This window comes from Topomyia yanbarensis, chromosome 3 (genome assembly GCF_030247195.1).
Source record: "Topomyia yanbarensis strain Yona2022 chromosome 3, ASM3024719v1, whole genome shotgun sequence".
Taxonomy (NCBI): domain Eukaryota; kingdom Metazoa; phylum Arthropoda; class Insecta; order Diptera; family Culicidae; genus Topomyia; species Topomyia yanbarensis.
In genome coordinates this window covers 348,875,116-348,902,289 of record NC_080672.1, presented here as the reverse complement: position 1 = coordinate 348,902,289, position 27,174 = coordinate 348,875,116, and the positions used below count along the sequence as shown (strand labels likewise).

At 37.1% G+C, this 27,174-nt stretch overlaps 4 protein-coding genes across 4 annotated transcripts; 3 read left to right on the top strand and 1 right to left on the bottom strand.

Moving 5' to 3' along the window:
• Positions 1-3,785: 3,785 nt before the first annotated feature.
• Positions 3,786-5,052, bottom strand: LOC131691815 (uncharacterized). Its single transcript, XM_058978479.1, has 2 exons — positions 3,863-5,052; positions 3,786-3,817 (listed from the first exon to the last, which is right to left on the bottom strand). Exon 1 carries the CDS (start codon positions 4,973-4,975, stop codon positions 4,070-4,072), a length of 906 nt encoding a protein of 301 aa, XP_058834462.1. The 5' UTR covers positions 4,976-5,052; the 3' UTR covers positions 3,786-3,817; positions 3,863-4,069.
• Positions 5,053-6,043: 991 nt separating this feature from the next.
• On the top strand, positions 6,044-7,283 carry LOC131692266 (general transcription factor IIE subunit 2). The gene is made up of 3 exons (XM_058979225.1): positions 6,044-6,250; positions 6,324-6,422; positions 6,483-7,283. The coding sequence occupies exons 1-3, from the start codon at positions 6,189-6,191 to the stop codon at positions 7,210-7,212; spliced, it is 891 nt and encodes a 296-aa protein (XP_058835208.1). The 5' UTR covers positions 6,044-6,188; the 3' UTR covers positions 7,213-7,283.
• Positions 7,284-8,664: 1,381 nt separating this feature from the next.
• LOC131693560 (clavesin-2-like) lies at positions 8,665-11,020 on the top strand. The gene is made up of 3 exons (XM_058981479.1): positions 8,665-10,370; positions 10,431-10,702; positions 10,801-11,020. Exons 1-2 carry the CDS (start codon positions 9,675-9,677, stop codon positions 10,689-10,691), a joined length of 957 nt encoding a protein of 318 aa, XP_058837462.1. The 5' UTR covers positions 8,665-9,674; the 3' UTR covers positions 10,692-10,702; positions 10,801-11,020.
• Positions 11,021-18,341: 7,321 nt separating this feature from the next.
• Positions 18,342-19,735, top strand: LOC131693559 (clavesin-2-like). Its single transcript, XM_058981478.1, has 2 exons — positions 18,342-19,203; positions 19,273-19,735. Exons 1-2 carry the CDS (start codon positions 18,481-18,483, stop codon positions 19,504-19,506), a joined length of 957 nt encoding a protein of 318 aa, XP_058837461.1. The 5' UTR covers positions 18,342-18,480; the 3' UTR covers positions 19,507-19,735.
• The last annotated feature ends 7,439 nt before the right edge of the window (positions 19,736-27,174 follow it).

The window sequence follows — 27,174 nt, the reverse complement described above, 5'->3', positions numbered from 1 at the left end:
AATATAGTTACTTGTTACTGTTTCAACATTGTTCGGCGCAGAGTTCAGTAAAAACTAAAAACTAGTATAGTAAATTCACAGTAAATTTTACTGTTTTCGAGAAACAAATGTATGGCAAAATCGATTTTTTTAATGTTAAGAATTTACTGTAAATTATTGTAAAATTACTGTACTGTCACAGCGAAAATCATGGTTTCGTTACTGTACATTTCTATTCGGACGTGTCCCAAATATTTCGGTATTGGTTTACTTTAGGTACTTTTCCCCCTGGAAATGGAAAATTATTTTTTTCGCGGATGTCCCACATTTGTGTTCTAAAATCCAAAGGCAGGCAAACCCAACAAACAACGAAAACTGAACAGTCTTTTGACCCGAGAGAATAATCTGAACAAGAACCGTTTAAGCCATTATCCAACTAAATTGTTTGTTGTGAAGCTATTAGACCATTGAAACCTAGGGTCAGACTAGGGCAGATCCCTTGTGATGCATTTTTAAAAATCAGCGAAACTAAATGCGTTTCATTCCATCAAAATAGAAATTCATAAAGTATTTTGTGTTGCGTACAATGTATTTTGCGTTGTGTGTAAGGCGTCAAAACTCTCCAAAAAAACTAGCCTTACATCAAACAAATGTCGAACAAAGTGAATCAGCGTAGGACGTTTGTTAATCAAGCTTTTCTACGAGGGAGTGCAAAGTAGAGATGGTCGGGTTTCAATTTTTTCGAATCCGAACCCGACCCGAACCCGAGAGCTTGAATATTTAAAAACCCGAACCCAACCCGAGCCCGAACTTATAAAATTGAAAAACCCGAATCCGACCCGAACCCGAACATTTTAAAATTTAAAAACCCAAACCCGACCCGTACCCGAGAATGAAAATTTTGTACAACCCGAGCCGGAGAATTTTAAAATTTGAGAAACCTGATCAGAACCTAGGGGCAGATCACTTGTGATGCATTTTTTAAAATCAGCTAAATTAAATGCATTTCTTTTCATCAAAATAGAAATTCGTAATGTATTTTGCGTTGCGTGTAAGACGTAAAAACCCTACAAAAAATCAGCCCTACATTCAACAAAACGTCGAACAAAGTGAATCAGCGTAGGACGTTTGTTAAACAAAATTTTCTGCGAGGGAGTGCAAAGTTGATGCAAAAATGAAAATTAAATGCATTTTTTCTAATTTGATGGAAATTTGTTATACATTTCTAGAGTTATCTGCCCCTAGTTCAGAACCCACTTTACTAATACGGAGAATCAACCAATTACTCCGAAGATTTGGCACCCGAGCGGAATCCTGGGCTCATCTAAGAATAGTAGAATCATTGGAACCTGAAGTAGCCCCACACGTGTTGAGTTATGTCTGCCTATGGCGAAACGAATTGGGTCATTCAATGAGAAAAAAATCTTTTTTGTTACGTACATCGATAAAGCTGATTTTCGTGACTACAACAATGTTTTTTTCCAACTCAGGAAACGTGAAAATAAAATTTAAATTTAAAATAAAGAAATATGTTGACAATCTTTGTTTGACACTATCAGAAGCATTTGACATATCGAATTTCACGACAAATGATGCCCTGTCAGAAAAAATACGTGTTTTCCTGGTTTTCCCGCAGGTTTATTTTTAGTTGACATACACACTATCCAATGCATATAGTTTTTTTTTCATTTTGGGTGTTGTCTTGATAGGCCAGATGTAAACAACCGCAGTTTTTCTGTACATAGTTGTCTATGTTTACATAAGATTTATTTAAAAAAACAAAAAATCCTTTTTACGTATTACAACGAAATTTTTTAACATAATATTATATTATGTATATTGGACCTAAAATTTATCGAATGGAACGGAAAACTATATATCGCTTAATGACCCAATTGCTGGCGAGTAGAATCCGCATTTATATTTACTATTATTGAATGTCGGATTTGTAATGTTCTGAGAAACTTATAAACCGTCGATATCTTAACCGGAAAGTAGGATAAATCGGCGGCTATAATTGGGAAATAAAATGCTTAATGATGACAGTTTCAAACAACCTTGTTCGTCGTACTTAACCAAAATTTCGAATTTTCTTTCAAAAAACCATTCCTGCAAGAGTTTATCACATGTATTAAATTAAGCTATGGCTATTGGCAATTCGTATTCGACAGTTTACTTGACGTCACCCACTTTACTGCTTGGTACGGTCAAACTTGTGTCGAAGGGTATCAATCAAGATTCTCTGACGCGTTCTTGATGTCACACCATTAGCGTTAGGACGACCGATAAGGGGTATCTAATTTATTTTATGCTTTAGATTATACGGTAAGCGCGCCAGCAGAGATGCTTCGACATCTCCGAGTTCAAACATTTAAAAATCCGTTAATGGCTTCAACGGAACACACAATATTGTTGCGATCAATTCCTTAAGATCGTGTAAATTCATTTATTTCATTTTGCAGTGAAAGTAAAGGACCAAAAATTTATTTTGAACAAAATATGCTTAAATCAAGTAAAATCCCCGGAAATCATTGAATGTTATCGAAATATAACGAATGTGTACAATGATTTCACAAAATTCGCTTACGGTTTTAAATAGCGGTTTGAAGTATATTAACCCTTTCATGCCCAACTTTTTTCTCGTGCATGTATGATTTCAAAACTATTTTTCCTTAAAAACGGTGGGGTCAAGAAACACAAAAAGCCTTTTTTCATAAAGATAGATGCTTCCCTCGCAGTGCTAGAAGCTGCTCAATTTTTACCTTCCAATGCGCAATACAATTCTCCTAGAATATTTACAATAGTCCAATTGTGTGGAAAATGTAGCCAAAGACAGTCTTAATTAATAACTTTATCAATTTCCAATAATATTGCAACATAACGAAGATATATGAAAAAATCATTTTCCGTCGTTAACGTAAACTGTGCCTGGCAGCACTGCTCCATCGGAACCCAATCAGACTAATTGCAATAGCTTCAGTTCTAGAGATAGTCATTGAAACTATTAATACTCAAATGAAAGTCAATTGTCACATTTATTAGCCTTACTTGTTTTTGTGAGGAAATTTTGCTCTAATCAAAAGTTATAGCTGTTTAAAATCGTTGTTGTCCACAAACAACATGGGCATGAATGGGTTAACAAAATTTCTAACCCATTTTGCTCGGTTCAGTAATTTGGTTTATTGGTCCTTTTCAAGGAAAGGTGTTACGCAACATGCGAACGCGCCTCCGTTATCAATTTACCCTCAACGAGGTCAGCCGCCCCAGCTGCAAGCGGGACAGCGGGTAACTGACAAGTCAGTGGTAAACAAACAAAAAAAAGGATAGCGACGACGAAGAAAGATATCGAGATTAAAAAAGTGGTTTGAGATAGTCATTAAAGCGAAATTAAATTGAAACTCTAATAGCTAGAAGTACGGTTTAGGATTGTTTTAAGGTTGCTTATATATAGTAGTACGGAGTGGATTAACAGCTAAAAGTACGGTGCTGAATTCTTATAATTAATAGTACGGTTGAGTTTATTAAAGGCTAGAGGTAAAATGTGCTATAAAGATGAATTTAACCTAAAATTTATCACAGGACTGTTACAGCTAGTTCGTGCTATTGAAGCATTGCAGGTAACCGAGCTCATGATAAGGTAAAGCAAATATTTATAAAACTTAAACCTAAATAACAATAAAATATGTAGGGTTAGACGACCGTACGAGACCATTTCCCGGAAGTGACTACCTACATATTTTATTGTTATTTAGGTTTAAGTTTTATAAATATTTGCTTTACCTTATCATGAGCTCGGTTACCTGCAATGCTTCAATAGCACGAACTAGCTGTAACAGTCCTGTGATAAATTTTAGGTTAAATTCATCTTTATAGCACATTTTACCTCTAGCCTTTAATAAACTCAACCGTACTATTAATTATAAGAATTCAGCACCGTACTTTTAGCTGTTAATCCACTCCGTACTACTATATATAAGCAACCTTAAAACAATCCTAAACCGTACTTCTAGCTATTAGAGTTTCAATTTAATTTCGCTTTAATGACTATCTCAAACCACTTTTTTAATCTCGATATCTTTCTTCGTCGTCGCTATCCTTTTTTTTGTTTGTTTACCACTGACTTGTCAGTTACCCGCTGTCCCGCTTGCAGCTGGGGCGGCTGACCTCGTTGAGGGTAAATTGATAACGGAGGCGCGTTCGCATGTTGCGTAACACTCCCCCCCAGTACACAGGCTCCGGGTTCCTGTGTATTCGCTGTTGCGCCGACGTCTAGAACCGCCAGCTTGACTGCTGGGCGTTCGAAAATGTTCGCTGTTGTCCTCACTGTTGCACTACGAACTTGTCCATCCTTCAGCTTGACGTCCACAACACGTCCTTTGGGCCACGTGTTTCTTGGCAGATCTGGATCGACAATGACGACAACATCACCAATCTGGATTGGTTTAGCTGGGTAATGCCATTTTGTGCGGCGATTTATCGACGGCAAATACTCTCGTAACCATCTCTTCCAGAACAAATTCGCGTGAGTTTGTGATGTTTTCCAAGAGTTCGATAGCGTAGCGAGGCTTTCGTCGTAGGGTAGTAATGGTTTGGAACCACTGGATGAACCTAACAAAAAGTGGTTGGGTGTGATGGCTTCATGTTCGACATCCTCGATGGGTACGTAAGTTAAGGGTCGCGAATTTAGGATATTCTCCACCTCCATGAGGCTGTTCCTGAGAACTTCGTCGGTTGGCAATCTTGGAAGCTTCATATTATTCAGTACTTTCTTAACAGACTGCACCAATCTTTCCCAACTTCCACCCATGTGTGGGCTACTCGGTGGCAAGAACGTCCACTTGGTATCTGGGGTTTCGAGCTCTTGCATGAGCTTCTCCTGATCTAGAGAGCGAATTGCTTCGGTCAGTTCACGATTTGCTCCAACGAAATTAGTTCCACGATCACTGAATAGTTCTAAAGGCGTTCCACGCCTGGCCATGAAGTTCCGCAACGCCATGATACAGGAACTGCTATTAAGCGTGTGGGCGATCTCTATATGGACGGCACGGACTACTAGGCACGTGATGAGTACACCCCATCTTGGTGCTTCGTAGTGCAACAGTGAGGACAACAGCGAACATTTTCGAACGCCCAGCAGTCAAGCTGGCGGTTCTAGACGTCGGCGCAACAGCGAATACACAGGAACCCGGAGCCTGTGTACTGGGGGGGAGTGTTACGCAACATGCGAACGCGCCTCCGTTATCAATTTACCCTCAACGAGGTCAGCCGCCCCAGCTGCAAGCGGGACAGCGGGTAACTGACAAGTCAGTGGTAAACAAACAAAAAAAAGGATAGCGACGACGAAGAAAGATATCGAGATTAAAAAAGTGGTTTGAGATAGTCATTAAAGCGAAATTAAATTGAAACTCTAATAGCTAGAAGTACGGTTTAGGATTGTTTTAAGGTTGCTTATATATAGTAGTACGGAGTGGATTAACAGCTAAAAGTACGGTGCTGAATTCTTATAATTAATAGTACGGTTGAGTTTATTAAAGGCTAGAGGTAAAATGTGCTATAAAGATGAATTTAACCTAAAATTTATCACAGGACTGTTACAGCTAGTTCGTGCTATTGAAGCATTGCAGGTAACCGAGCTCATGATAAGGTAAAGCAAATATTTATAAAACTTAAACCTAAATAACAATAAAATATGTAGGGTTAGACGACCGTACGAGACCATTTCCCGGAAGTGACGGAAATAAGTGAAAATACTAAACGTAAGTAAAATGAAGCAATCGATGAAGTTGTATATAGATATATCGTGTCTAATCGGTAGGGAAAATTTAACGGACTCTAAATAAATTGAATTATCGTTTTTGCGTTGAGTTTGTTCAAATTTACGGAATTTGATTTACGTATTGTTGCCATTCGGGAACAAAAGGCGTTATTTGCCCCTCTGATATTACTTGCATAGGCCCCTCGGCATTGTTGGAACTCACCAGAACTCACCCAGGCACTCACCAAACTGCTCAAATAGAGCGGCCAGTCTATAGTTTTGCTGTCTTTGACGTTTATAAATAATAAATTCAATTTTATTCTGCTGTTGAATTTTTCGTGGTTTTGGGAGTATGTGCTGAGGTTCGCTAAGATCTCCAGGCGCAATATAACGTTTCTTTTCCGAAATAATAAAATTTTGTTTCATCCAGTCATTTTCATTAATTAATTCCAAAATGGATCCAGCACTTCTCCGAGAACGCGAGGCCTTCAAGCGGCGGGCCATGGCTACGCCAACGTAAGTCTAAACAATAGTACAATAGAGATTGTAGATTCTACTTTCATCAATTTGTTATGATTACAAATTTCAGCGTCGAAAAGAAGGCCCGCACTGAACCAAGCTATGCCTCCCCGAAAGACGTCAAGAAACCGCGACCGTCGATCGCCCCACCGAAGATGGATGCTAGCAAGTAAGTCGAGCTGGTAGTTTAAAGTTATTCATGTCTAAATCGTTCCAATTTGATTGTTAGCTATAAAACGATGTCCGGGAGTTCCCAGTACCGGTTCGGTGTCCTAGCAAAGATTGTAAAGCATATGCGCTCCCGCCACCAGGAAGGAGAAGACCATCCTCTTACACTAGAGGACATCCTAGATGAAACCAATCAACTGGATATTGGTTCAAGTGTGAAAAGTTGGCTCCAAACAGAAGCTCTCAGAAATAATCCAAAGATTGAAGTCACCCCTGAGGGACGGTACGTGTTTAAGGCAGTCTTCAGAATTAAGGATGGAAAGAGTTTGATGCGTTTGCTTAAGCAGCATGATTTGAAGGGCTTAGGAGGAGTACTTTTGGACGATGTTCAGGAATCGTTGCCCCATTGCGAAAAGGTCCTGAAAAACCGTGCCTCAGAAATAGTTTTCATTACTCGACCAAACGATAAGAAAAAAGTACTGTTCTACAACGACCGGACGGCAAACTTTCACATTGACGAAGATTTCCAGAAGCTGTGGCGAGCAGTCACAGTGGACGCGATGGATGATGCCAAGATCGATGAGTATCTAGAGAAGCAAGGCATTCGTTCGATGCAGGACCATGGGCCGAAGAAACCGATGATTCCGAAGCGAAAGAAGGCACAGGCCAAGAAAAGACAATTCAAAAAACCACGAGATAACGAACATTTGGCTGATGTTTTGGAGACCTATGAGGACAACACACTGACGCAGTCGAATGCGGTGCAGGAAGTCAAGCAGCAGGGTAACTGAGATGGAAATACGGCGTGCGCGGGGGAGGGAATCTAGTGTTTTGGAAATAAAACGCATTATTGTTACGGTAATTCGTCTGGTTTCTGCGGCGTAAGAATCGCCTTGAGGCGCATCCGAAAAAGTCGGCTGAAATTCACTCTGGCATGGCTGGTGTATGTTGTTCATATACGTGTAGAAAAATATCAAATATTCTTATCTGCTACTGTAAAAGTAACAGTGATTTTTTTTTTATTATACTGTTATATTGCATGTCCCCACAGCGTGCTAGTGTGACAAAAATCGCTGAATAGAATCAAGATTATGAATGGTGCTGGCTGTTGATTGGAAAGTACTGGGTGCAGCGTCTACTGTTACCATTATTCCCTAAAATTGCAGTCACAAATTTGTCAACCTTTTTTGGTTCAGATGATTGTATTATTGAATGTCCCTCTCCTAGGTTGACGGGTTTGACGGTATTGCAAACATCTTCAAGCATATTTGAGCAGACACCTGCTTTAGGATGGTTATTGCATTGCGCCTCGTTAGTGGTGCATCGAGGAGACCGAGAGGGCTTATGGACCTTTTTTATGTTTTGTGTTTTTTCATACTCTGCATCAGTCCAAACTAACAGTCAACTAAGAGCCTGTGCACACTGGCGTGGCCGATTGGCGGGTCGCCGTGGATTGACGTTTTCTGTGAGCTGTGTTTGCAGACATTGTTCAACAGCTTAACGGCAGTCTTTGTGAGCACGGCTCGCAGTGGAAGTCATTGTGTGTCGATTTATCGGTCGACCTCGGCAACGTGCACAGGCGCATTAAAAAAAATAACAGTAGAACCCTATTAGTTGTGTTGTGTTGTAATAATTGTGGTTTTTGGTACTAGTGTACAGTTGTGTGCTAGCCGTGTGTCTATCTATGTATGTGGGCGTCTGAGTATTTGTGACATGTGGACCAGGGAATGGATGCAGAACTGACTTATATGATGGAATAGTGGGGAATCCTTCTTGGGATTCGTTGGTCATTTTTTACTGGTGTTCAATTTGTGCATTCGATTCGATTCATTCGGATTGGATAAATGAAGGAACGATTGATTTACCGATGCACGTCAATGATCCATTCCCGTCCAGCATAGCATGAGAAACTTCTAACGGAGTTAATTGTCGATAATGGTAGATATGTGTATATATGTATGTGTGTGTGTATGTACATATATATATATATATATATATATATATATATATATATATATATATATATATATATATATATATATATATATATATATATATATATATATATATATATATATATATATATATATATATATATATATATATATATATATATATATATATATATATATATATATATATATATATATATATATATATATATATAGTATGTATGTATGTATGTGTATGTGTATATATATGTATATATATGTGTATCATTTTCTGGCATTTGGACAATTCCAAGTAGTTTTATTGCATGGTACATGTGTTGTTCAATTAATATTCAATAACAGTACTAACTCTACTCTTTATTTTATTTTATTTATTTTCGATCTCATGCGTCATATTCCTCTGATGACTTCTCCGAGATAATTTAACATTAAAGGGCAACATTGCTGTCAACAATGACTATTCGCTGCCATCAGACGTCGCCAGGTTTTAGAAAAATTGAGATGTACTTTCATACTCAATTGAATCAGATAAGTAGGAACGAACAACAAACTGTAAGTAGCATATTGCACATGTCTTATTTTAACATCATGCATATTTGTATTAACATATTATTTACAGGTAACACACATATCTCAACATGCAACACTTCCCATACACACGTAAACATTCACACACGCAAATATACAAATGCTCGACAGGTGACTGGGCCAAGTGCATTCACTCGTAGGATCTATCATTTCGATAATCGCCTCGATTCTACGAAACCAGTGCACAATTAAGCTGACATAAGCTAGTCTCGTCTGGTGAATGCATGTAACCTGGAAGCCCCAGACACGACAGGACGAGACGGACAGATGACGGACTGGACTCGACGGGGCCTAGTTCAGAGTTTTAGGCATTCTTCAATGCACGGCTAGCGACCTCAAAAAAAAAAGATGATTGTATTATTGAATGTGTGTCGTCCATGCTGTAGATAAGTTGTTCTTATTGGTCTCGTTTCTTGTAATGAGCTTATCCATTGGTAAAACTGGTATTTTTTCTGTACAAAAATCTTTACGTTAATTGATTTGCCTTATTCCTCGAGCTCTATATGTAGTAGCATACATACACACTATTAATTGAAAAACAGCCCGAGATTAACATCATCATAATTGCAGCGATATATACCTTACCTCAACTTGTTTAATCACAAAGCGGGTGGGAACGGCAATTAATGAATTAATTACCTGCGCTGCATCTAGCGGCATTACATGACGCAGTTGCATTCCGACTACTGCGTCTAAAAGTTCAAGATCGAAAGATGACCAACGTACCGGTAAGTGATAAATATTGTTTTACACTGTCAGACCAGTACGGGACGCTAGCCCGAGATGAGTTGCGTGAAAGTGACGAAATTCGCGATCAATCACTCGCGCAGATACGCGATTGGATCGCAAAAAATGCCGCCATAAAATTCTGTCGATCGGATTCGTCATTCCTATTGCGATTCTTGCGCGTTCGCAAGTTCAATCACTTGGCGGCTTGTGAAAGTGTGGAACGGTATCTTGTGATGAGGCAACGATATGCTGACTGGTTCCGGAAGCTGGATACCACGCAGGCATGGGTGGACGAAATGATTGACGATTGGCCAATTCTTCCATTGGGATATGACGAAATTGGACGGTTGCTGATACTGATCAAAATGGGAAACTTTGACCTGAAAAAGTTTGTCAACGTGGACCAGATTCGAATGATGATGATGATCCTGGAAAGTTATTATGAAGAGGAACGAGTACAGATTGCGGGAAGCGTATTTATATTGGATAGTACTGGACTTACAATGAGTCACATCGCCCAGTGGCCTCTATCGGATATTAAAAATTTTGTCGATTGTGTGAACCACACATTCCCTCTCAGGATCAAGGAGGTTCACACGGTGAATCTTCCACGCTATGCGATCGCCGTCTCCGAACTGTGCGTTAGCTTTGCCAGTCCTAAACTGAAGAAGCGGATTCATGTGAGTATATCGAAACAATAATTGATCAAACAGTTTAATTAAGTTACATTGCATCCGCAGTGTCACCGCTCAATAGATGATTTAATCAAGCACGTGAAATTAGCAAGTTTGCCCAAGGAATACGGAGGAGAAGTGCCGATCAACACATTCAAACACAATTTAAGGGTCCTGCTGTCTAAGCACCGGAGCACCATTTTGAATTTGGACCAGATGGCAGTGGATCTGTCAACATGTTTGGTTCTGAAGGAGAATTCTAGCCAAAGTGGATTGAAAAATGATTCAGGAGTTGTCGGTAGCTTCAGAAAATTGAATGTAGATTAATTTAATAAAAGGTAATTGAAAAACTTATCTTAATCCACCTAATGTTGTAGACATGTCTTTCTCATAAATTCACATTTAATTGATAATACACTCATGAATCATCTTACAGTTCACAACTCTGTTCGGGATTGTTCTTTAATATCGTGGATTGGATATACAGTGAGCTTACTTCAGTTTACATCGCAGCAATATTTGACTGCCATCTATACATCCTTGAGGCCATTATGACTTCATAGTAGTTCTATGGAGGCCGTCCGTTCGATGAAGTGTAAAGAGCACTTTCCTGGCGAAAATACGAAAGTGTCTGAGCGATCGATTTATCTAAATAAATTATATCTTCGTTTGGGCGCCTTCACATTAATCCATACCTGGTTCAGTTAACTCCCTGTCTCGATATTTCTCTCTATCTCGATTATTTCGTAAGTCCATTCAGATTGGCCGTGACAAAGCCTCCGTAGCATATTTATTGAGACATTCACCGTTCTGGTTAAAGCCCCCAATTACACTTGCAAAAATATTCGCAAACTAAATCGGGTGCTAACACATAGGCAGTATTCGAAGTTCCGTGGGGACGAGTGTAGAACTACTTTGTTTCTACACTGAAAGAAATCCAAACGTTAATTCTATTTGCTTCAAACCGCTTAAAATTCATATGAAGAAGAAATGCTATTGTTATCACGCGCACACATACCTTCTATGTGTCAACTGTATAAACTATGTATGCACACACATAAGTTATATGTGCATATTATTATAGAATGGGGTTTTATGTGCCTAATAGTTATGAAATGTGAATGTAAGATTAATATTTCTTGTGAATACACACATTAGGTTTATGTGCCAGCAAATAGTGTCTATATGCCTCCGTTATTTGCAAAAATCTATGTGTAAAATCAATGGGCATAACGTTTACTTTTTTTTGAGTGTACTTACTTGGAGTCAACGGCGTAGCCGGCGGCAGTTAGCGAACTAACTGCCAAAATGGCATAATTCCGAAACCATCATTTTTGAAGTTTTAAAATTATGAAGAATGATTTTGTCGAAAAAATAGCAGACTTCGTGTATAGCGAATTTGTTGAGACTGTCATTTAAAACAACTTTGTTGAATGCTTGAATAGGGTAACAGAGGTATTTTGGCCACTTCACATGTTTATTAAACGAATTTACATACAATTTTGAAAATCTAGTACCTAGTAGTTTTATTGAAAAACTCTTATTGCAGTTATTGTATATCAAGATAATTTTTGCAGATACATATTACCATTATAAATCACAAGATTGTTGAAACTCATCAACCGCTACACAGAAATGAAAAATAAACTGGAGGAAGTAGCAATATTGCGAACTACTTTCAAAACATATTGTAATTGAAATACGTCATGTTTTGTTGAACAAATTATGTTACTGTAATCATAACTAATTGATGAAAGTAAAATTGCGTAAATTATACGAAAAATTGTATCGTAGATCATACACCGAGCAAAATTTACATTGAATTTCCATAAAAACAGAAATTCAGAAATAAGGAATTTAAATGGATTTTATAAGTCTGTCTTATAATTTGGAGGGGAAATTTTCCAAATCCATCTCTTATTATTTTCATAAGACAGTCTTATGAAATTTATGAAAATGTCCGAATGAACGCCCTAGGTTCCCATTTATGAAAATTGCTGACATTTATAAGCAGAAAACAAAGTAGAAATAATGATTTCCATAGAACAGTCTTATGAAATCCATCATAATGTTCGAATGAATGCCATAAATTATTTATTTATGGATATTGTTGTGCATTTATATAAAAAATAGAACATGGCTGACATTTCTCGAGCATTTCTAGTAGACAAAAAATCAGCGGTAAAAATCAACCTTGAGAGCATATTAGGCAGAGCTGCAAATTTTCAACAGTTTGTTTTGAACTTGAAGGAGAAAAAATTCTCAAATCATGCCCTACTATGTTCAATTCGCAGTTGTTCGTTTCCATTATTCATTCAAATAGCCGACCTGCTCAATCATTTTCCATTCATTTTCAATTTCATTGACCCTGTGAATATCTCTTTACTAGGTATTGACTAGGTTTTTCAAGCAAAACTACTCTGAACATAGTTCTTACTGTCCATGTAAGCTTGAAAACGCAAAACATGACGACATTTAACCTAAACTGGCCTCTACAGAGCAGATGACAGCTTTGGTTGATGAATGAAAAAGTAACAATTTGAAATGAAGACGTACGATTCAGTCATGAAAATCCCGCCAACTTGAAAGTGAATGATTGAGGGAGGCTTTGAATTTGAATCATGGTTGGGTTTGATTGAACTGAAAGTTGGCATTTGAAAATGAAAATTTGCACCACTGATAATATCATTAATATTATTAGGTATTACACAAACCGACATAACCCCACAAAATGAGCCGGATGAACGATGAACGTTTGACAATTCTCGGTGGTTTGTTTACATGGGAGTTACGTGAGTTAGAATATAGTTACTTTATTCATAGTTAGGCGGAGACACTGAGCGGAGCCAATTGAACATGTCAAATGCCGGAACCAATCGAGCATGACGTCACATAATATGTTTTCTTTGGATGTATATGGAAAAGGTATTGTGCTTATGGTCATAACTATTTTACTCTTATCTTGTGTTATCGAGTGTAGAGAAACAAAAAGAACCAAATTTTTTTCTGTAGCAAGAAGAGATATTCGCACAAGTTTGAAATCATATCATCAGTTCTTCGAATTGGCTTTTCTATTCGTGCATGTAAAGTTCTTACTCACGACGACAATGAAATTATTAAGGTAGAGCTTGAACATTTACATGAGATGCCAGTGTTTTCTTCCTGAAATAAGAACTGCAAGTTTTCCGGCTTTTGTATCCGCCTAACTCTTAATATAGTAACTCTAAGTTAGAATGTAACAGAAGGGCACCCGTTGCACTCGAACTCATGCTACTGACAAAGTAAACAAACCACCGAGAATTGTCAAACATGAACGTCATTCATCATGAGTTCATTCGTGTGGTCATCTTGTTGAACTCAATTCGGGACAAATGAACCGCCAAGTGTAGATCCCTTCAGAAGATTGAAGAGAAAACTTTCATTAAATATTAAAATTTGTACATAATGAGCAATGCTTCGTCAATATTTCCTGGGAAACTGGGCTTAGACAACTGGGAAACTGGACTTGACAACTGAATGATAATGATTGTTACTTTTCAAATGATTTTGATAATTATAAAGTACGCGTCAGGTACTAATTATATGCACAACTTATTTCATTTCAAATAATCGGATTTCGTCTGTAAAACCATGTAAACTGATTTAATGCTCACAGTAATTTATTGAATAACATAAAAACAATTATTTAAAATGTTGTTGCAATTTGACTAAAAATCTCACTTCTTTTGCTTCAAACAGCGATAACCAAAAAGTGCTGGCCTGAAACTATTAGCTCCTGGTTGGCCGTCCAGACCAGTACTGAATTCATAAGAAACAATTATGAACTTTTCACAAAAGTGACGTTTATTAAAAAATGAATATAATTATATAGAATCAATAACAGATCTCATATGGGTTTCATGAGAATAACTTATGAAATTCTTAAACGCATATATTGGAGCGAAGTCATAACACTGTTTTATGAAATACATTATTTGTACGTCTATGGAGTGCATGAATAAAGATAAATGAATTCATAAGCCTGCCTATGACATTCTAAAGCGCTCAATGGCATCGGTGTACAATACGCTATGAGTATAGTTACTATATTCTTAGTTAGGCGGAGACACTGTGCGGAGCCAATTGAACATGTCAAATGCCGGAGCGAATCGAGTATGACGTCACATAACATGTCCTTTTCGGATGTTTATGGAAAAGGTATTGATAATTATAATAGGTGATAATTATTTTACTTTTTCCTTGTGTTATCGAGCGTAGAGAAACGAAAAAAAAAACAAAAAAAAAATCTGTTACACCAAGACATATTTGTACAAGTATGAAACCACACCATATCATCGGATTCGTGCATGTAAAGTTCTTGCTGACGACATCAACAATGAAATTATTAAGCTGTGTAGTAACTACCCGAATAGAAATGCACAACAGTATTACAGCATTTTTTATTGTTACATTACAACGAAAAACAATGTTATTCTGGGAAATTTACAATGGAAATGTAATCACATTTGTTGTTTCTACATCCAATTTCATTGTAAACCGGATTTTTACATGGAAAAAGGGGGGCGCTAAGGGATGTAACAATGAAAAAATTGATCTTTTCCCAAACAATCTGAAATCAAAAACATCGATTTACATTGTTTTTCCGTTGTAGATTTTGGAGGCATGAAGGACTGTAATATAAAAAATGTATTTTAACACCTATTCTGATAGTTTTAACTACAGACACTTTATACACAGACTAGCGAAGTGTCATAAATTGCAGCCAAACGAACTGTCAAAAAGTGCAGCCAAACAAGCATGATGGTTTTGAGAAGGGAAGTATAAGAGGAAGCCCATGCAAAGTTTATGGGAGCTTCCGTGATGCCAGTTTACATTCATGGTTGCTAGTTTTACTGTTTTTCTCTCCGCTAGTCCAGGGGCGGCGAAACACTTTACGCCCGAGTGGGTAGAAAGCATAGGGTGAGGGGTCCATTAGTAAGGATTTATTCCCTTTTCGCAATACACACGCTGACATTACATTCACAATAAATCACGTTCGTTTGAGCAAATGGAATTGTGGTACATCGATGTTTTCAAATGTGTGTAGTGCGAGATACATGCGTTGCACATCTAATTTTTTTGAAATGGTTCAAAATTTCGAGTGGGTAATTACCCACTCGGTTGTTTTCGAGTGGGTAGTACTACCCATACTACCCACGCTTTCCGCCAGCCCTGCGCTAGTCTGTTATATAAAGTGTCTGTAGATTTCGCGATATTGGTTTATATAGGATTCATTATACTATATCTCCGGAACAAGAGTTCCAAATGAAACAATAATTAATCGCAAACTATAAATATGAAGAAGATATATTGGCATAGCAATCAACTGAAAGAGCGATGTTACCTTTAAAGCTCATTGGTCATTTCAACATTGAAATCTCGTCAAACATATGATTACGGCTTAAAAGCCAACTGTCAAAATTCTCTTTGAAAGGATATTCCGGACAAACCGTTACTTGCCAATTACAGATGTTGGTAGTAAACAAAAGAGCAAAGTTTTCTCTTTCGTTAACTGCTATGAACTGTGTTTAGCCGGTAACGGTTTGTCCGAAATTTCCTTTCAAAGAGAATTTTGACAGTTGGCTTTTAAGCCGTAATCATATGTTTGTTGAGAAATAATCACTAAATAGCCTATGCACTTCAAACTACTTTCTATTTACTTCTATTTAAATGAATGAATTAAAATATTTGTCTGCCTCTTTTGCGAATTCGCATTCTCTCTCCGTAACTATTGGCTTGAGGGTTAGAAAGCACAAGTTATCTTAGCCTTTCTTTTTTTCGATTTTTGAGTTTTTTGTAACACTTTGAAACCAAAGTACCATTTTCGCTCAAAAAAAATCTATTAATTTTTTTTTTGTAAAACTAGTTGTAATAATAACTTTATCGAAAGGTCTTGTGGTTACCTGGGGAATGATGTGCAGAACTGACCCAACTGTTGCATTATTATATGGAAAGTGATTGAATTGATAAAACCCTCTGTGTCTCTTTTTTAATTTTTTTTGAAAAAAAAAACACCTTGATTACTTTACACCAAACCCCCAACTCTCCCTCCCCCTCTCCCTTAAGATTTTTAATCCTGGATACGTCCATTATGAGTGTCGTGCATTATTAACAACTTAAATAAGCTTTTCGCAAAAGTATATGAGACAAAATATGTTTGGCCACTTGTTTGTATGGAACCTGGTAGTTTACTACAATATTAAATTACTGCGAGTATACGAAATGGGCGCAAATATGTCAATATGCAAACATGGCCAAAATATATTCCGCCACGGGTCAAAATGAAATTTGGGTGCCGGAAATAGAAAAAAAAAAAACATTTTTATTGATTTCTTAGTAAGTAATACGTTTTTAAGACATTTGTATTGATGGTCAGATGTAAGCTGATGTAGTGCATGAGTATATTTACCAACCTTTGTAAAATTTACGAAAGCTTTCGTTCACCAAGCGGCCATTCTTGTTCATGAAATGACGAAACCTACTATTTACAATGCACTAAAATACTTCGCTGCAGAAAACGACGAATGAATTCGTGCATTGCATGATCGATTTCATTATATTTACGAATTTATATTATCAGTGTAAAATAATCAATAACATTGAAAGTAACATTAACCTTTAAAATTTTCAGAATAACCTCAAAATGCAGAATATTAACAACTGGCAAATTATCCTGCAACTTTTCAAAATTTACAGAAAATTTGAAAATAAATCAATAAAAATATTTTATTAAGTTTTTATTAACAAACATCAATAGTAAATATTTTATATATTCGTTGTTTCAACAAAATTATATTGCTGAACCAATCGTGTTCACAACATTGGAGCAATAATACTGGCAATCGTTTCAATAATAGTATTGTTGATTCAACCGATGATGTGATTGAACTCTAGAAACGTCAAAATCAGAATGTATTGTAGATATAACAATATTACAGATTAAATCAAGTATTAAATACTATTGGCCCTGAGATAATAATAATAATTGTCGAGTTTAAACCAGAATATTGTTATATCTACTATACATTTCTCTGCGTGCAGTCTTGCACAAACTAGCGGAAATTGTATCTATCTTGTACCTGTCGCACAGATTTACGGATTTTTCCATTGTGCACTATACACAAGTAATTTTGATAACAACTCAATATATTCGCAATTGTCTTAATCGATTCGTGGTCGAATTATGAAAATACATCAATCGACAATCGAGGCAACGAACTCAAAAACGTTGACTCTTTTCTCACATTTTCACAATTTGCCAATACGTATTTTTGAACAGTGTACAATTGAAACAACAAAATGAAATTGCAAACATTTGCAATTTTAGTTGGACTTATCTGAATCAATGCGTGGTTAAATCAAGAAAACCCATGAACAATTAGAACAACATTAAAATTATTTAAATCTACGCCAAAATTTCTTGACGTGAATGGGTGTCCAAATTTTAGTTTTGTGCTCAGACCCACCCCCATATAGTAGAGTAAAGCAAAATCGGTTGCAATTTCCCTGTGCATGCACTTGCGTTTCTGTGACCAGGTACCTAAAAACACAATTTCAAACTTGAAGCAGTTACGTTTTATCATATGTTACTATTACCGCCCTACCGCACGAATTTGCACAATCAACTCTTTTCGGTTTTTGTTTCGGATTGTTAGTCACAGCGAATTCAAAAGCTATCGCAATACACTCGTTTTTGCGTAGTTTTCCGTGTTATGGGTGAGCATCGAACAAAACGTTTGAGCGACTTTTTTCGTGGTATTAAGTTACTCTGTACGTATCCCCCGCGTAAAAAGACACCTAGATGTACATTATTATATTATCACCCTTTCATTTGCACGGTCGCAGACGATGCGCGCAGTAAAAAGTAAAAGCGATATACAATGCGCAAGGGTAACTCGTTTCAGCACACCAACAGTATCGGTACTTACTTATCCACCAACACGCCATACATTTTTTCCTCCTGTAAAACACAACGCCGTTCGTCGCTGATTCTTCCGCTTCGCAGCAAAATCACCACTGGCAGAGTCCATAAGCAGTCGGCTGCCTCGTCGTAGTAGTCCGCAGTCAGCTTCGAAGCATGGCGAGCTCGGAAAGTTTCAGTGTGGAAAAAAGTCCCGCGGATTACAAACCGTACAGTTGCAGCCTAGCGGATCGGGACAGACAGTTGGCCAAGGTAGAACTCGGCGAGGATGACACAATTCGGGAGCAAGGTCTGCAGCAGATGCGTGAGTGGATTGCGCGCCATCCGCATATCCGGAAGTGTCGTACGGATACGGTGTTTCTACTGAGGTTTCTGCGGGCACGTAAGTTCAACCTTCCGGATGCATGTGAGATGCTGGAACGGTACCTGTCCATGCGTCAGGTGTTTAAAATATGGTACGAGAATTTGGATCCGGAGGATAAGTACATGAAGCAACTGGTTGTCACGGAGGGAGCGCTGCCTTTGGGCTTTGATGGACGTGGTCGAATGGTAGGGTTGGTTAAGGTGCGGAATTTTGACGTGACCAAGTACAACTGCTTCCACCTGGGTCGATTTACGCATATGGCATTGGAAGCGTTCTATGACGATGAACAGGTTCAGATTGGTGGCGGCGTGGCAATTGTGGACTGTGAGGGTGCATCCATGGCCCATTTTACGTTGTTTAAACTATCCGACATCAGGAACTTCATGGAGCATCTTAAGTTGGCACTCCCGATACGTGTTCAGGAGATACACATAATCGGGCTACCTCGTATCGGTGCCGCAATCGGAGATCTCATCCTCAGTTTCGCTAGCACCGAGATGAAACGTCGAATTCATGTGAGTTGTACATTGCTGTTTGTTTTCAGTCCGATGGTGAATAATTCATCATTTATTTATGACCACTAGTTTCACGCAACCTTGGCAGATGCATTGCAACTGTTAGATCAATCGTTACTGCCGATGGAGTACGGTGGCACTCAGGATGCGAGGGACATAACCGAGAGATTACGTCAGCGTTTGGAGGCTGCGAGGAAAGCGTTGGTTCAGCTGGACGAGTTGGAGATAGATGTGTCGCCTTACGCTGGATTCTGGAACCACGGCAGGGATGAAGATGTCGAGTTCGGAATGGAGATTGATTGAACCGAAACGGGGGCATAACTCAAAATGGTTTCACGAGATCGACTCAATTGGTGGTTTAATCTTCTTAAATATACAGATGATATAAGTTAGGGTTAGCTATGTGGCGCATAATTATATGAACTGCGTTTTCGACATTCCGTTAGAGATATGTGTATTAGATCTCTTTACTGTGTGACTGAACTGAAAATATATTCTGTTATATGTGTTGCGTTTGGGTTTGAATGAATAATCCAGGCTGATAATTCTATGTGGTGCGATTGATTTGGGAGGCCCTATTCTGACTGTCTCCTCATTTAGTGGGGTAAGGTGAGAGCAAAAAAAAGCGATCACCACAATAACAGAAGTGACCTGACAACGATTTCAAGAATCACTCTGGGTGGTTACTATAGACTAGAACAAAAGAGTGGTGTAGTTTATTGTTAGCACCAATTTCAGGCAAAGTTTCGTTTTGGATAATACCAATTTAAGGATTTTAGATGACGAAAAATGATGATTGACTCCATTTTTAAATCCAAGATGGCAGCTTCCTGTTACTACATAACATTGCAGAGCATCATCTATATGGGTGTCATTTGAAATGTGATTTGCAGATGCATAACATTCATTATTGCCTGACCATCCCATTGACATTGGTTTGCTCGTAATAAATTCAGAAATGTCATATCAGTCTTTGGACTCTATCAATATCAATATTTTTGGTTTTACACATTCCAATAAATACCACTCGCGTCGAATTAACAATTTCTGTGCAACTTTAACATACAGTCCACGTGCTGCTCGGTCGATTTATGAGCGACGAATAGGGCAAAAAAAATAAATTCGGGGCTTCTAAAACTCCCCAATATTAACTCATGTCATTTAGGTGCTCCATAATGACAGCTCTGCCCGAAATAGCTGCCTCCGGTATTTTCACTACCACTCATTATTACATTACATATGATATTTTGAAATACACAATGGCATCTAGCTCCAGATAGTAGAACATTTTTCATGTCGAAAATTTGTATTGATATTTTCAGTTATATTCTACAGTATCAGGAATTAAAATTAATTGGACCAAGTGATTGGTAAAATAAACTCAACCTCGGTAGGCCCAGATGGTATTATTCTTAAAAAATGTTCTGCCGGTGTAATTGAACCTCTTTGTCATGTTTCATTTGTCGCTTACAATCGAAGTTTTTTTCCGATCTCTGGAAAACCAGTTTCCTGTTCACAAAAAAGGAGATAAAAGAGAAGTTGACAATAACCTTGATATTACAATGCTAAGCGCAATTCCGCAATTTATGTCGAAACGTTGTTCTTCTATTGTTCACAACCTATATGACAGATGCAATGTCTGACAACCTTCAAACTGACTTAATACCTTTCATCTACTGTCTGATTAATCACGCTATTGCAGTGGCAATGTTGGGTTGACTTGGCTTTGGTACTAATATTCTCCGCTGGATGTAACCGTATTTCAGTAATCGTTGTCTAACTGTCAAGATAGGCGATTGTCGATCCGATGAGTTCTTAGGTATTTCGCAAGGCAGCCGTATTGGTCCTTTGATTTTTCTCCCGTATTTCAACGACGTCGACTTTTGCTTAGAAGGTTCACGGTTGTCATTTGTTGATGATCTCAAGTTATATATTCAACGTCAACTGGTGACCTTTGCAGAATGGTGTAAAATCAACCAAATGACCCCAAATTCTGAAAATGCATGATCATTGCGTTCTGGAGGAAAAAACGCGAATACTGTCTAATAGAATTCACGATTTACAGAGCGAGCTTTGTAAAAGATCTCAGACTTGATGACAATTAACGTTTAAGCAGCATATCACCTATATTGTTGTGAAAGCATAACGCTGTTTGGGTTTCATAATGAGAATATCTAAGTACTTTTCAGATATTTGATGCTTGAAGTATTCGTTCGATCAACATTGGCATGTTGCCACATGTGTGGGTCCCTCATTATCTGAACCGTGTCCATCGAATTGAGTCAGTTCAGCGTAGATTTGTGCGGTTTGCCCTTTCTATTGTGTTGAAACAACTCACACTAGCACACGTTACGAATGTTGTGTTCTGGTTATCGGATACGATGCATTGCAAGTGAGAACGAGACCTGTCCCGTGCTATGACCATTTCGGATAGCTACTATCATTAGGATCTCAATATGAGCTGAAAATAACAAAATAAATAAATAATTAAATAAATAAATAAATAAATAAATTAATAATAAAATAAATAAATAAATAAATAAATGAATAAAAAAAATAAATATCAATTCAAATTTTCGACATGAAAAATGTTCTAACCCACTATCTGGAGCTAGATGCCATTGTATAATTCAAAATATCATATGTAATGTAATAATGAGTGGTAATGAAAATTTTCATACCTGAGGCAGCTATTTCGGGCAGAGCCGTCATTATGGAGCACCTAAATGACATTAGTTAATATTGGGTAGTTTTAGAAGCCCCGCATTTAATTTTTTTACCCTATTCGTCGCTCACCAATCGACCCAGGAGCACGTGGACTGTATGTTAAAGTTGCACAGACATTGTTGATTCGACGCGAGTGGTATTTATTGGTATGTGTAAAACCAAAAATATGTAATAATAATACCTATTCATCTTGGTATTAGGACGCGGTGTGAATAATAATGCAAAACTTCATGAAATCAAAAAATACCATGCGTCTCCATGAAAAAATTAATTTAACAAATGACCAAATATCAATCTTTGGCACAAAACGGCGCAAGATGACACTATGATTTTCGAAAACTCGATAAAATTCTAGATGAGATCCTTCAACACGCTTTTATCGATAAAGAGATGACACTCTGAATGTAAATAAGTTCGTGTTGAACAACATAGTTATATTGATTTCAATGGTAACTTTTGAAATACTCATTTTTTTTTCAAATCGAAATGCACCATTGAATTCCTGAGATGATTTTCTATGAGAAACGCCTATATGTGTTAATTTTCATTGTAGTACCTATTAAAGCAAGATTAATTAGAATGAATAAAACTTTTTGTCACTCAAATTATTGCAGATTCTTTCTAGGTTACATATTCGCCACTATCACACAAGGAAGGCTATATATTCACTACACACTGCGTCGATTATTAGAGCTTTGCTTTTAGTTTTTATTCAGCCTAGCATATTATTCATACTGCTACCCGAATCACAACGAAACAAAATAATATGGGAGCCCGGGGCTAGTTGGTGGTTAGGGTAAGTTGGCGGAATCCACTTTTCTTCGTTTCTATTAGACATATAGCAGAAAAGATATGTCCTCAAGCAGTCATCGAACCTGTGATCTCTCCGTCTCTAGTTGAGTGCGTTAACCACTCCGCCATTGAGGAACTGTGATGATGTCATCACAGATTCCCAACAGTATCGTGATCACCTTCACAGCTCCAATACCTACTAATGGAGCCATCGACCCTCAATGTCTCCAATAACGCACCCAACTAGAGACTGAGAGATCGCAGGTTCGATTTCTGCTTGAGGACATATCTTTTCTCAGTGTTTCCAATAAAAGGGTTTTTCCAGTGGACACCTTGTAAAAAGGAAAAAAAACATGGCTCAATTCAAAACAAGAAATATAGGAATTTTAACTTTTTGTCAACTTTTAACACGTCCAGGATAGTTGTTGTACTTTGCAAGTCCTTTCTTTTCGTTCGAACAGAAGTAAGGGTGGTTCTAATTTTAGAAAGAAGAAAAAACGAACTTTCCAGCAGTTCGAGATAGAGCTTGACTGCCTTCGATGTAGTTGCAGAACAACACATTTTAGACAAATTTTCTGAAGACACGTAGGCTCTATCTTTCATTCTTTCCATTGCAGGAGTAATTCAAATGTAAGCCCTAAGGTGTACCTTGAAAACGCGTTCATTGATATAACGTTTTTATTTTACACTAAAGTAACCTTAGACGAATTTCGCGCCAACTCGAACAAATGTTGGCAGCACCCTCTCATATTTTAATGAAACTTTCTGTACATGAAAACTTTGTCACAAAAAGCCACTTTACATACTTTGTTTTTCCAAAAATGATCTAGACTGTCTTTTGAAAAGACCCAAACTTTTTTTACCAATGTTTTTCAAATGGCTCTAATCTAAAAATGACAAGTCCTACGAAAAAGTGATGTAGGAGTGATTTTCACAAAATTAGTCAAATTTTTGAATAAAAATATTGAAAAAATTCTTCATTGACTCCGACGCTGAAAAAAAAACGATTTAAAAAATTTAAAGTCGATTTACAAAAAAAAACCATTTTTTATTTGGATGAAATGTTGTTCCAAGATAGATAATTATGTTTCCTACCAACCGTCAAAAATTCAAGATGTGCACTTTCAAGGAAAAAAAGTTCTTTGAAAAAAACTTTTCCTTGTCCAAACTGATTTTTTTTCTTCAGTGTATTTCTATAGAAAACTAAACCAATAAAAGTCATAATCATCTCAGAATCCAATAAAACTCAGTTTGTGAGATGATATTGTCTAATTTAGCAACTAAGCATATTTTTATTAAGGGGTTAATACTTTTTCATTTTTCATAGAATCAATTTTTTTTATTATTTTATCTGAAAGTACAACTCCTTGAGAATGTTTTCCCAAAGTTTTATAGAGATCCGAGAAATAGATCGAAAGTTGCAGCGCTTCCAAGCGCGCTTCGTCTACCAAGAGCAGTAGTAATTTGAAATTTTAGGCTCGATAATCACGAAATGTCGTCTTACTAAAAATGGTTTATCCGTGATCACGATTGCCGAAAAACTACTCAATCAATTTTCTTAAAAAAAATCAATTGATCGTAATTAATTTTTCTCATACTTTAACGATTCCTTTTTGAATCATAAATTTTTGTTTCATGGATAAGAATTTTTAATACAATTTTTAGAGCTTAAAACAGCAATTTTTTACTAAAAACGTTCTAGAATCCAGGATTCGTCTAGATCAGTTTTGGTCATTTTTGGAAAAAGTCTAGATCATTTTTGGAAAAACAAAGTATGCAAAATGGCTTTTTGTGACAAAGTGTACATGTACAGAAAGTTTCTTCATATACAGAAAGTTTAATTAAAATCTGAGAGGGTGCTGCCAACTCTGAACACGATTTAGCGCGAAATTTGTCCTTAGGACAACTTAAAGATTATGTAAAGGCGCATAATTTGTTCTTATACACAAACTACTAAACTTTTTTCTATATAAAGTTATGAAAAATTTTACATAAAAATATAATTTTTTAAAATCTCATCTTCATTAAATGCCATTGCTGTTACATTAAATATTTTGTATATCAAGCAATATTTACTCAAGACATAATTTATTTTTTATAAAGTATATGTAACATCCTAACGAATGAAACTAATGGTATAGCGTTCTGAGACAAATTGTTCTCCTTCAAAATATCTGAAAGTATTTGTAAAATTATCTTAACGAAAAATAAAAACTGCAAAAGTTATATATAGAAACCAATTTTTTAAGTAACACCCCAATTTTTGGTAAATTTCTTGTAAAATGAAAAGTGCAAGACATAGAGTTCCAGTGTTTCGACAAAGTTTTTTAAAATTTGATTTTCTACAATTTTCTGGAAGTCTGTGAAACGCTATCTCGTGTCATTAATAAGTAAATTTCTGATATTATTAAATTTAGAACCACCGTACCCACTATTTAAAACTGTGTCGTGTTAACGAAATTATATCTTATATATTGTCCTCCGTGAAAGTAGTTTAAATATACTAGCAAGGCCCAATTCACGAAAACCCAATTTTTAAATAACTTTTGCAGTTTTCATATCTTTTAGACAGTTTTCAGAGTTAACTAACATTATAACATTTAAACTCTTTTCCATTTTGGAAAAGAATTATCTTTCGTTTGCTAAATCATTGATATTGGTACTCAAAAAACCCTTTTTTGTGAAAAAATGCCCACAATTTTTTAACGACGACAGCTAGATATGTGGTGCCATGAAACAAAAAAAGTGTTTCAAATGGTGATTGGTTGTTACCGTGGAAACGGCTGAGTTTATAGCTATCGCTCTGAAAATCGTCAACCTGATCGCGGCCCAGAGGGCCGAGTGTTATATCCCATTCGACTCAGTGCTCCATAATGACAGCTCTGCCCGAAATAGCTGCCTCCGGTATTTTCACTACCACTCATTATTACATTACATATGATATTTTGAAATACACAATGGCATCTAGCTCCAGATAGTAGAACATTTTTCATGTCGAAAATTTGTATTGATATTTTCAGTTATATTCTACAGTATCAGGAATTAAAATTAATTGGACCAAGTGATTGGTAAAATAAACTCAACCTCGGTAGGCCCAGATGGTATTATTCTTAAAAAATGTTCTGCCGGTGTAATTGAACCTCTTTGTCATGTTTCATTTGTCGCTTACAATCGAAGTTTTTTTCCGATCTCTGGAAAACCAGTTTCCTGTTCACAAAAAAGGAGATAAAAGAGAAGTTGACAATAACCTTGATATTACAATGCTAAGCGCAATTCCGCAATTTATGTCGAAACGTTGTTCTTCTATTGTTCACAACCTATATGACAGATGCAATGTCTGACAACCTTCAAACTGACTTAATACCTTTCATCTACTGTCTGATTAATCACGCTATTGCAGTGGCAATGTTGGGTTGACTTGGCTTTGGTACTAATATTCTCCGCTGGATGTAACCGTATTTCAGTAATCGTTGTCTAACTGTCAAGATAGGCGATTGTCGATCCGATGAGTTCTTAGGTATTTCGCAAGGCAGCCGTATTGGTCCTTTGATTTTTCTCCCGTATTTCAACGACGTCGACTTTTGCTTAGAAGGTTCACGGTTGTCATTTGTTGATGATCTCAAGTTATATATTCAACGTCAACTGGTGACCTTTGCAGAATGGTGTAAAATCAACCAAATGACCCCCATTCGTAACCCAACTTTGTACCGGGAAACAAGTGCTTTTTGTTCTCTCCGGTGTGGTTTAGTTTTTTCGGTGGTACGAAGGTGCTTGCTGTGGCAGAGGCTGCAGTAAAGCATTACTAATAAACAGTCCCGCGAGTGATAATTGTTATCTGCGATATCAGTTAAAGTAGTGCAGTGAAGTGCGTTACTAAACATTTTTCTTGCCTGAAAGACGGCTTTGTTTAGACGAGCTATATCAGCTCTAATGTGTGAAGGTCACGCGGGTGACGAATAAAACAAACGAAGGATCAATTCACCTACCAGCTCGTCAGGAACCAACTGGTGAAGTGTTTCGTTTTTTACTTTTCTTATCGATTTTTTTCTTTTTATTGCTTTTGATTTTTTATTTTGATTTAAGTTAAACAGTGCGGTCGAGCGTGTTGCTCCCGCAACAAAATGGAACAAACAGAAGGATCACCCTCCGAAGAGGAATATTATGAAGAAGAAGAACGTATATCTGATACTGAGACAGATAATGTTATGGTCGATCCACTTCCCCCACTTTCCCCCAATGTCTCACAGCCCCCCCGAGTCAAGGTTTACCAGGATGGATCCGCTGGTCCTTGGGTGGTATACTTTCGGCCCAAAAATAAACCGTTAAACAGCATAACTGTTGCACGGGAGCTGACAAAACGTTACTCGGCCGTAACCGAGATTAAAAAGGTTCAGTCAGACAAACTGCGCGTAGTCGTTTCTGACTTGAAACAGGCCAATGATATCGTTAGAA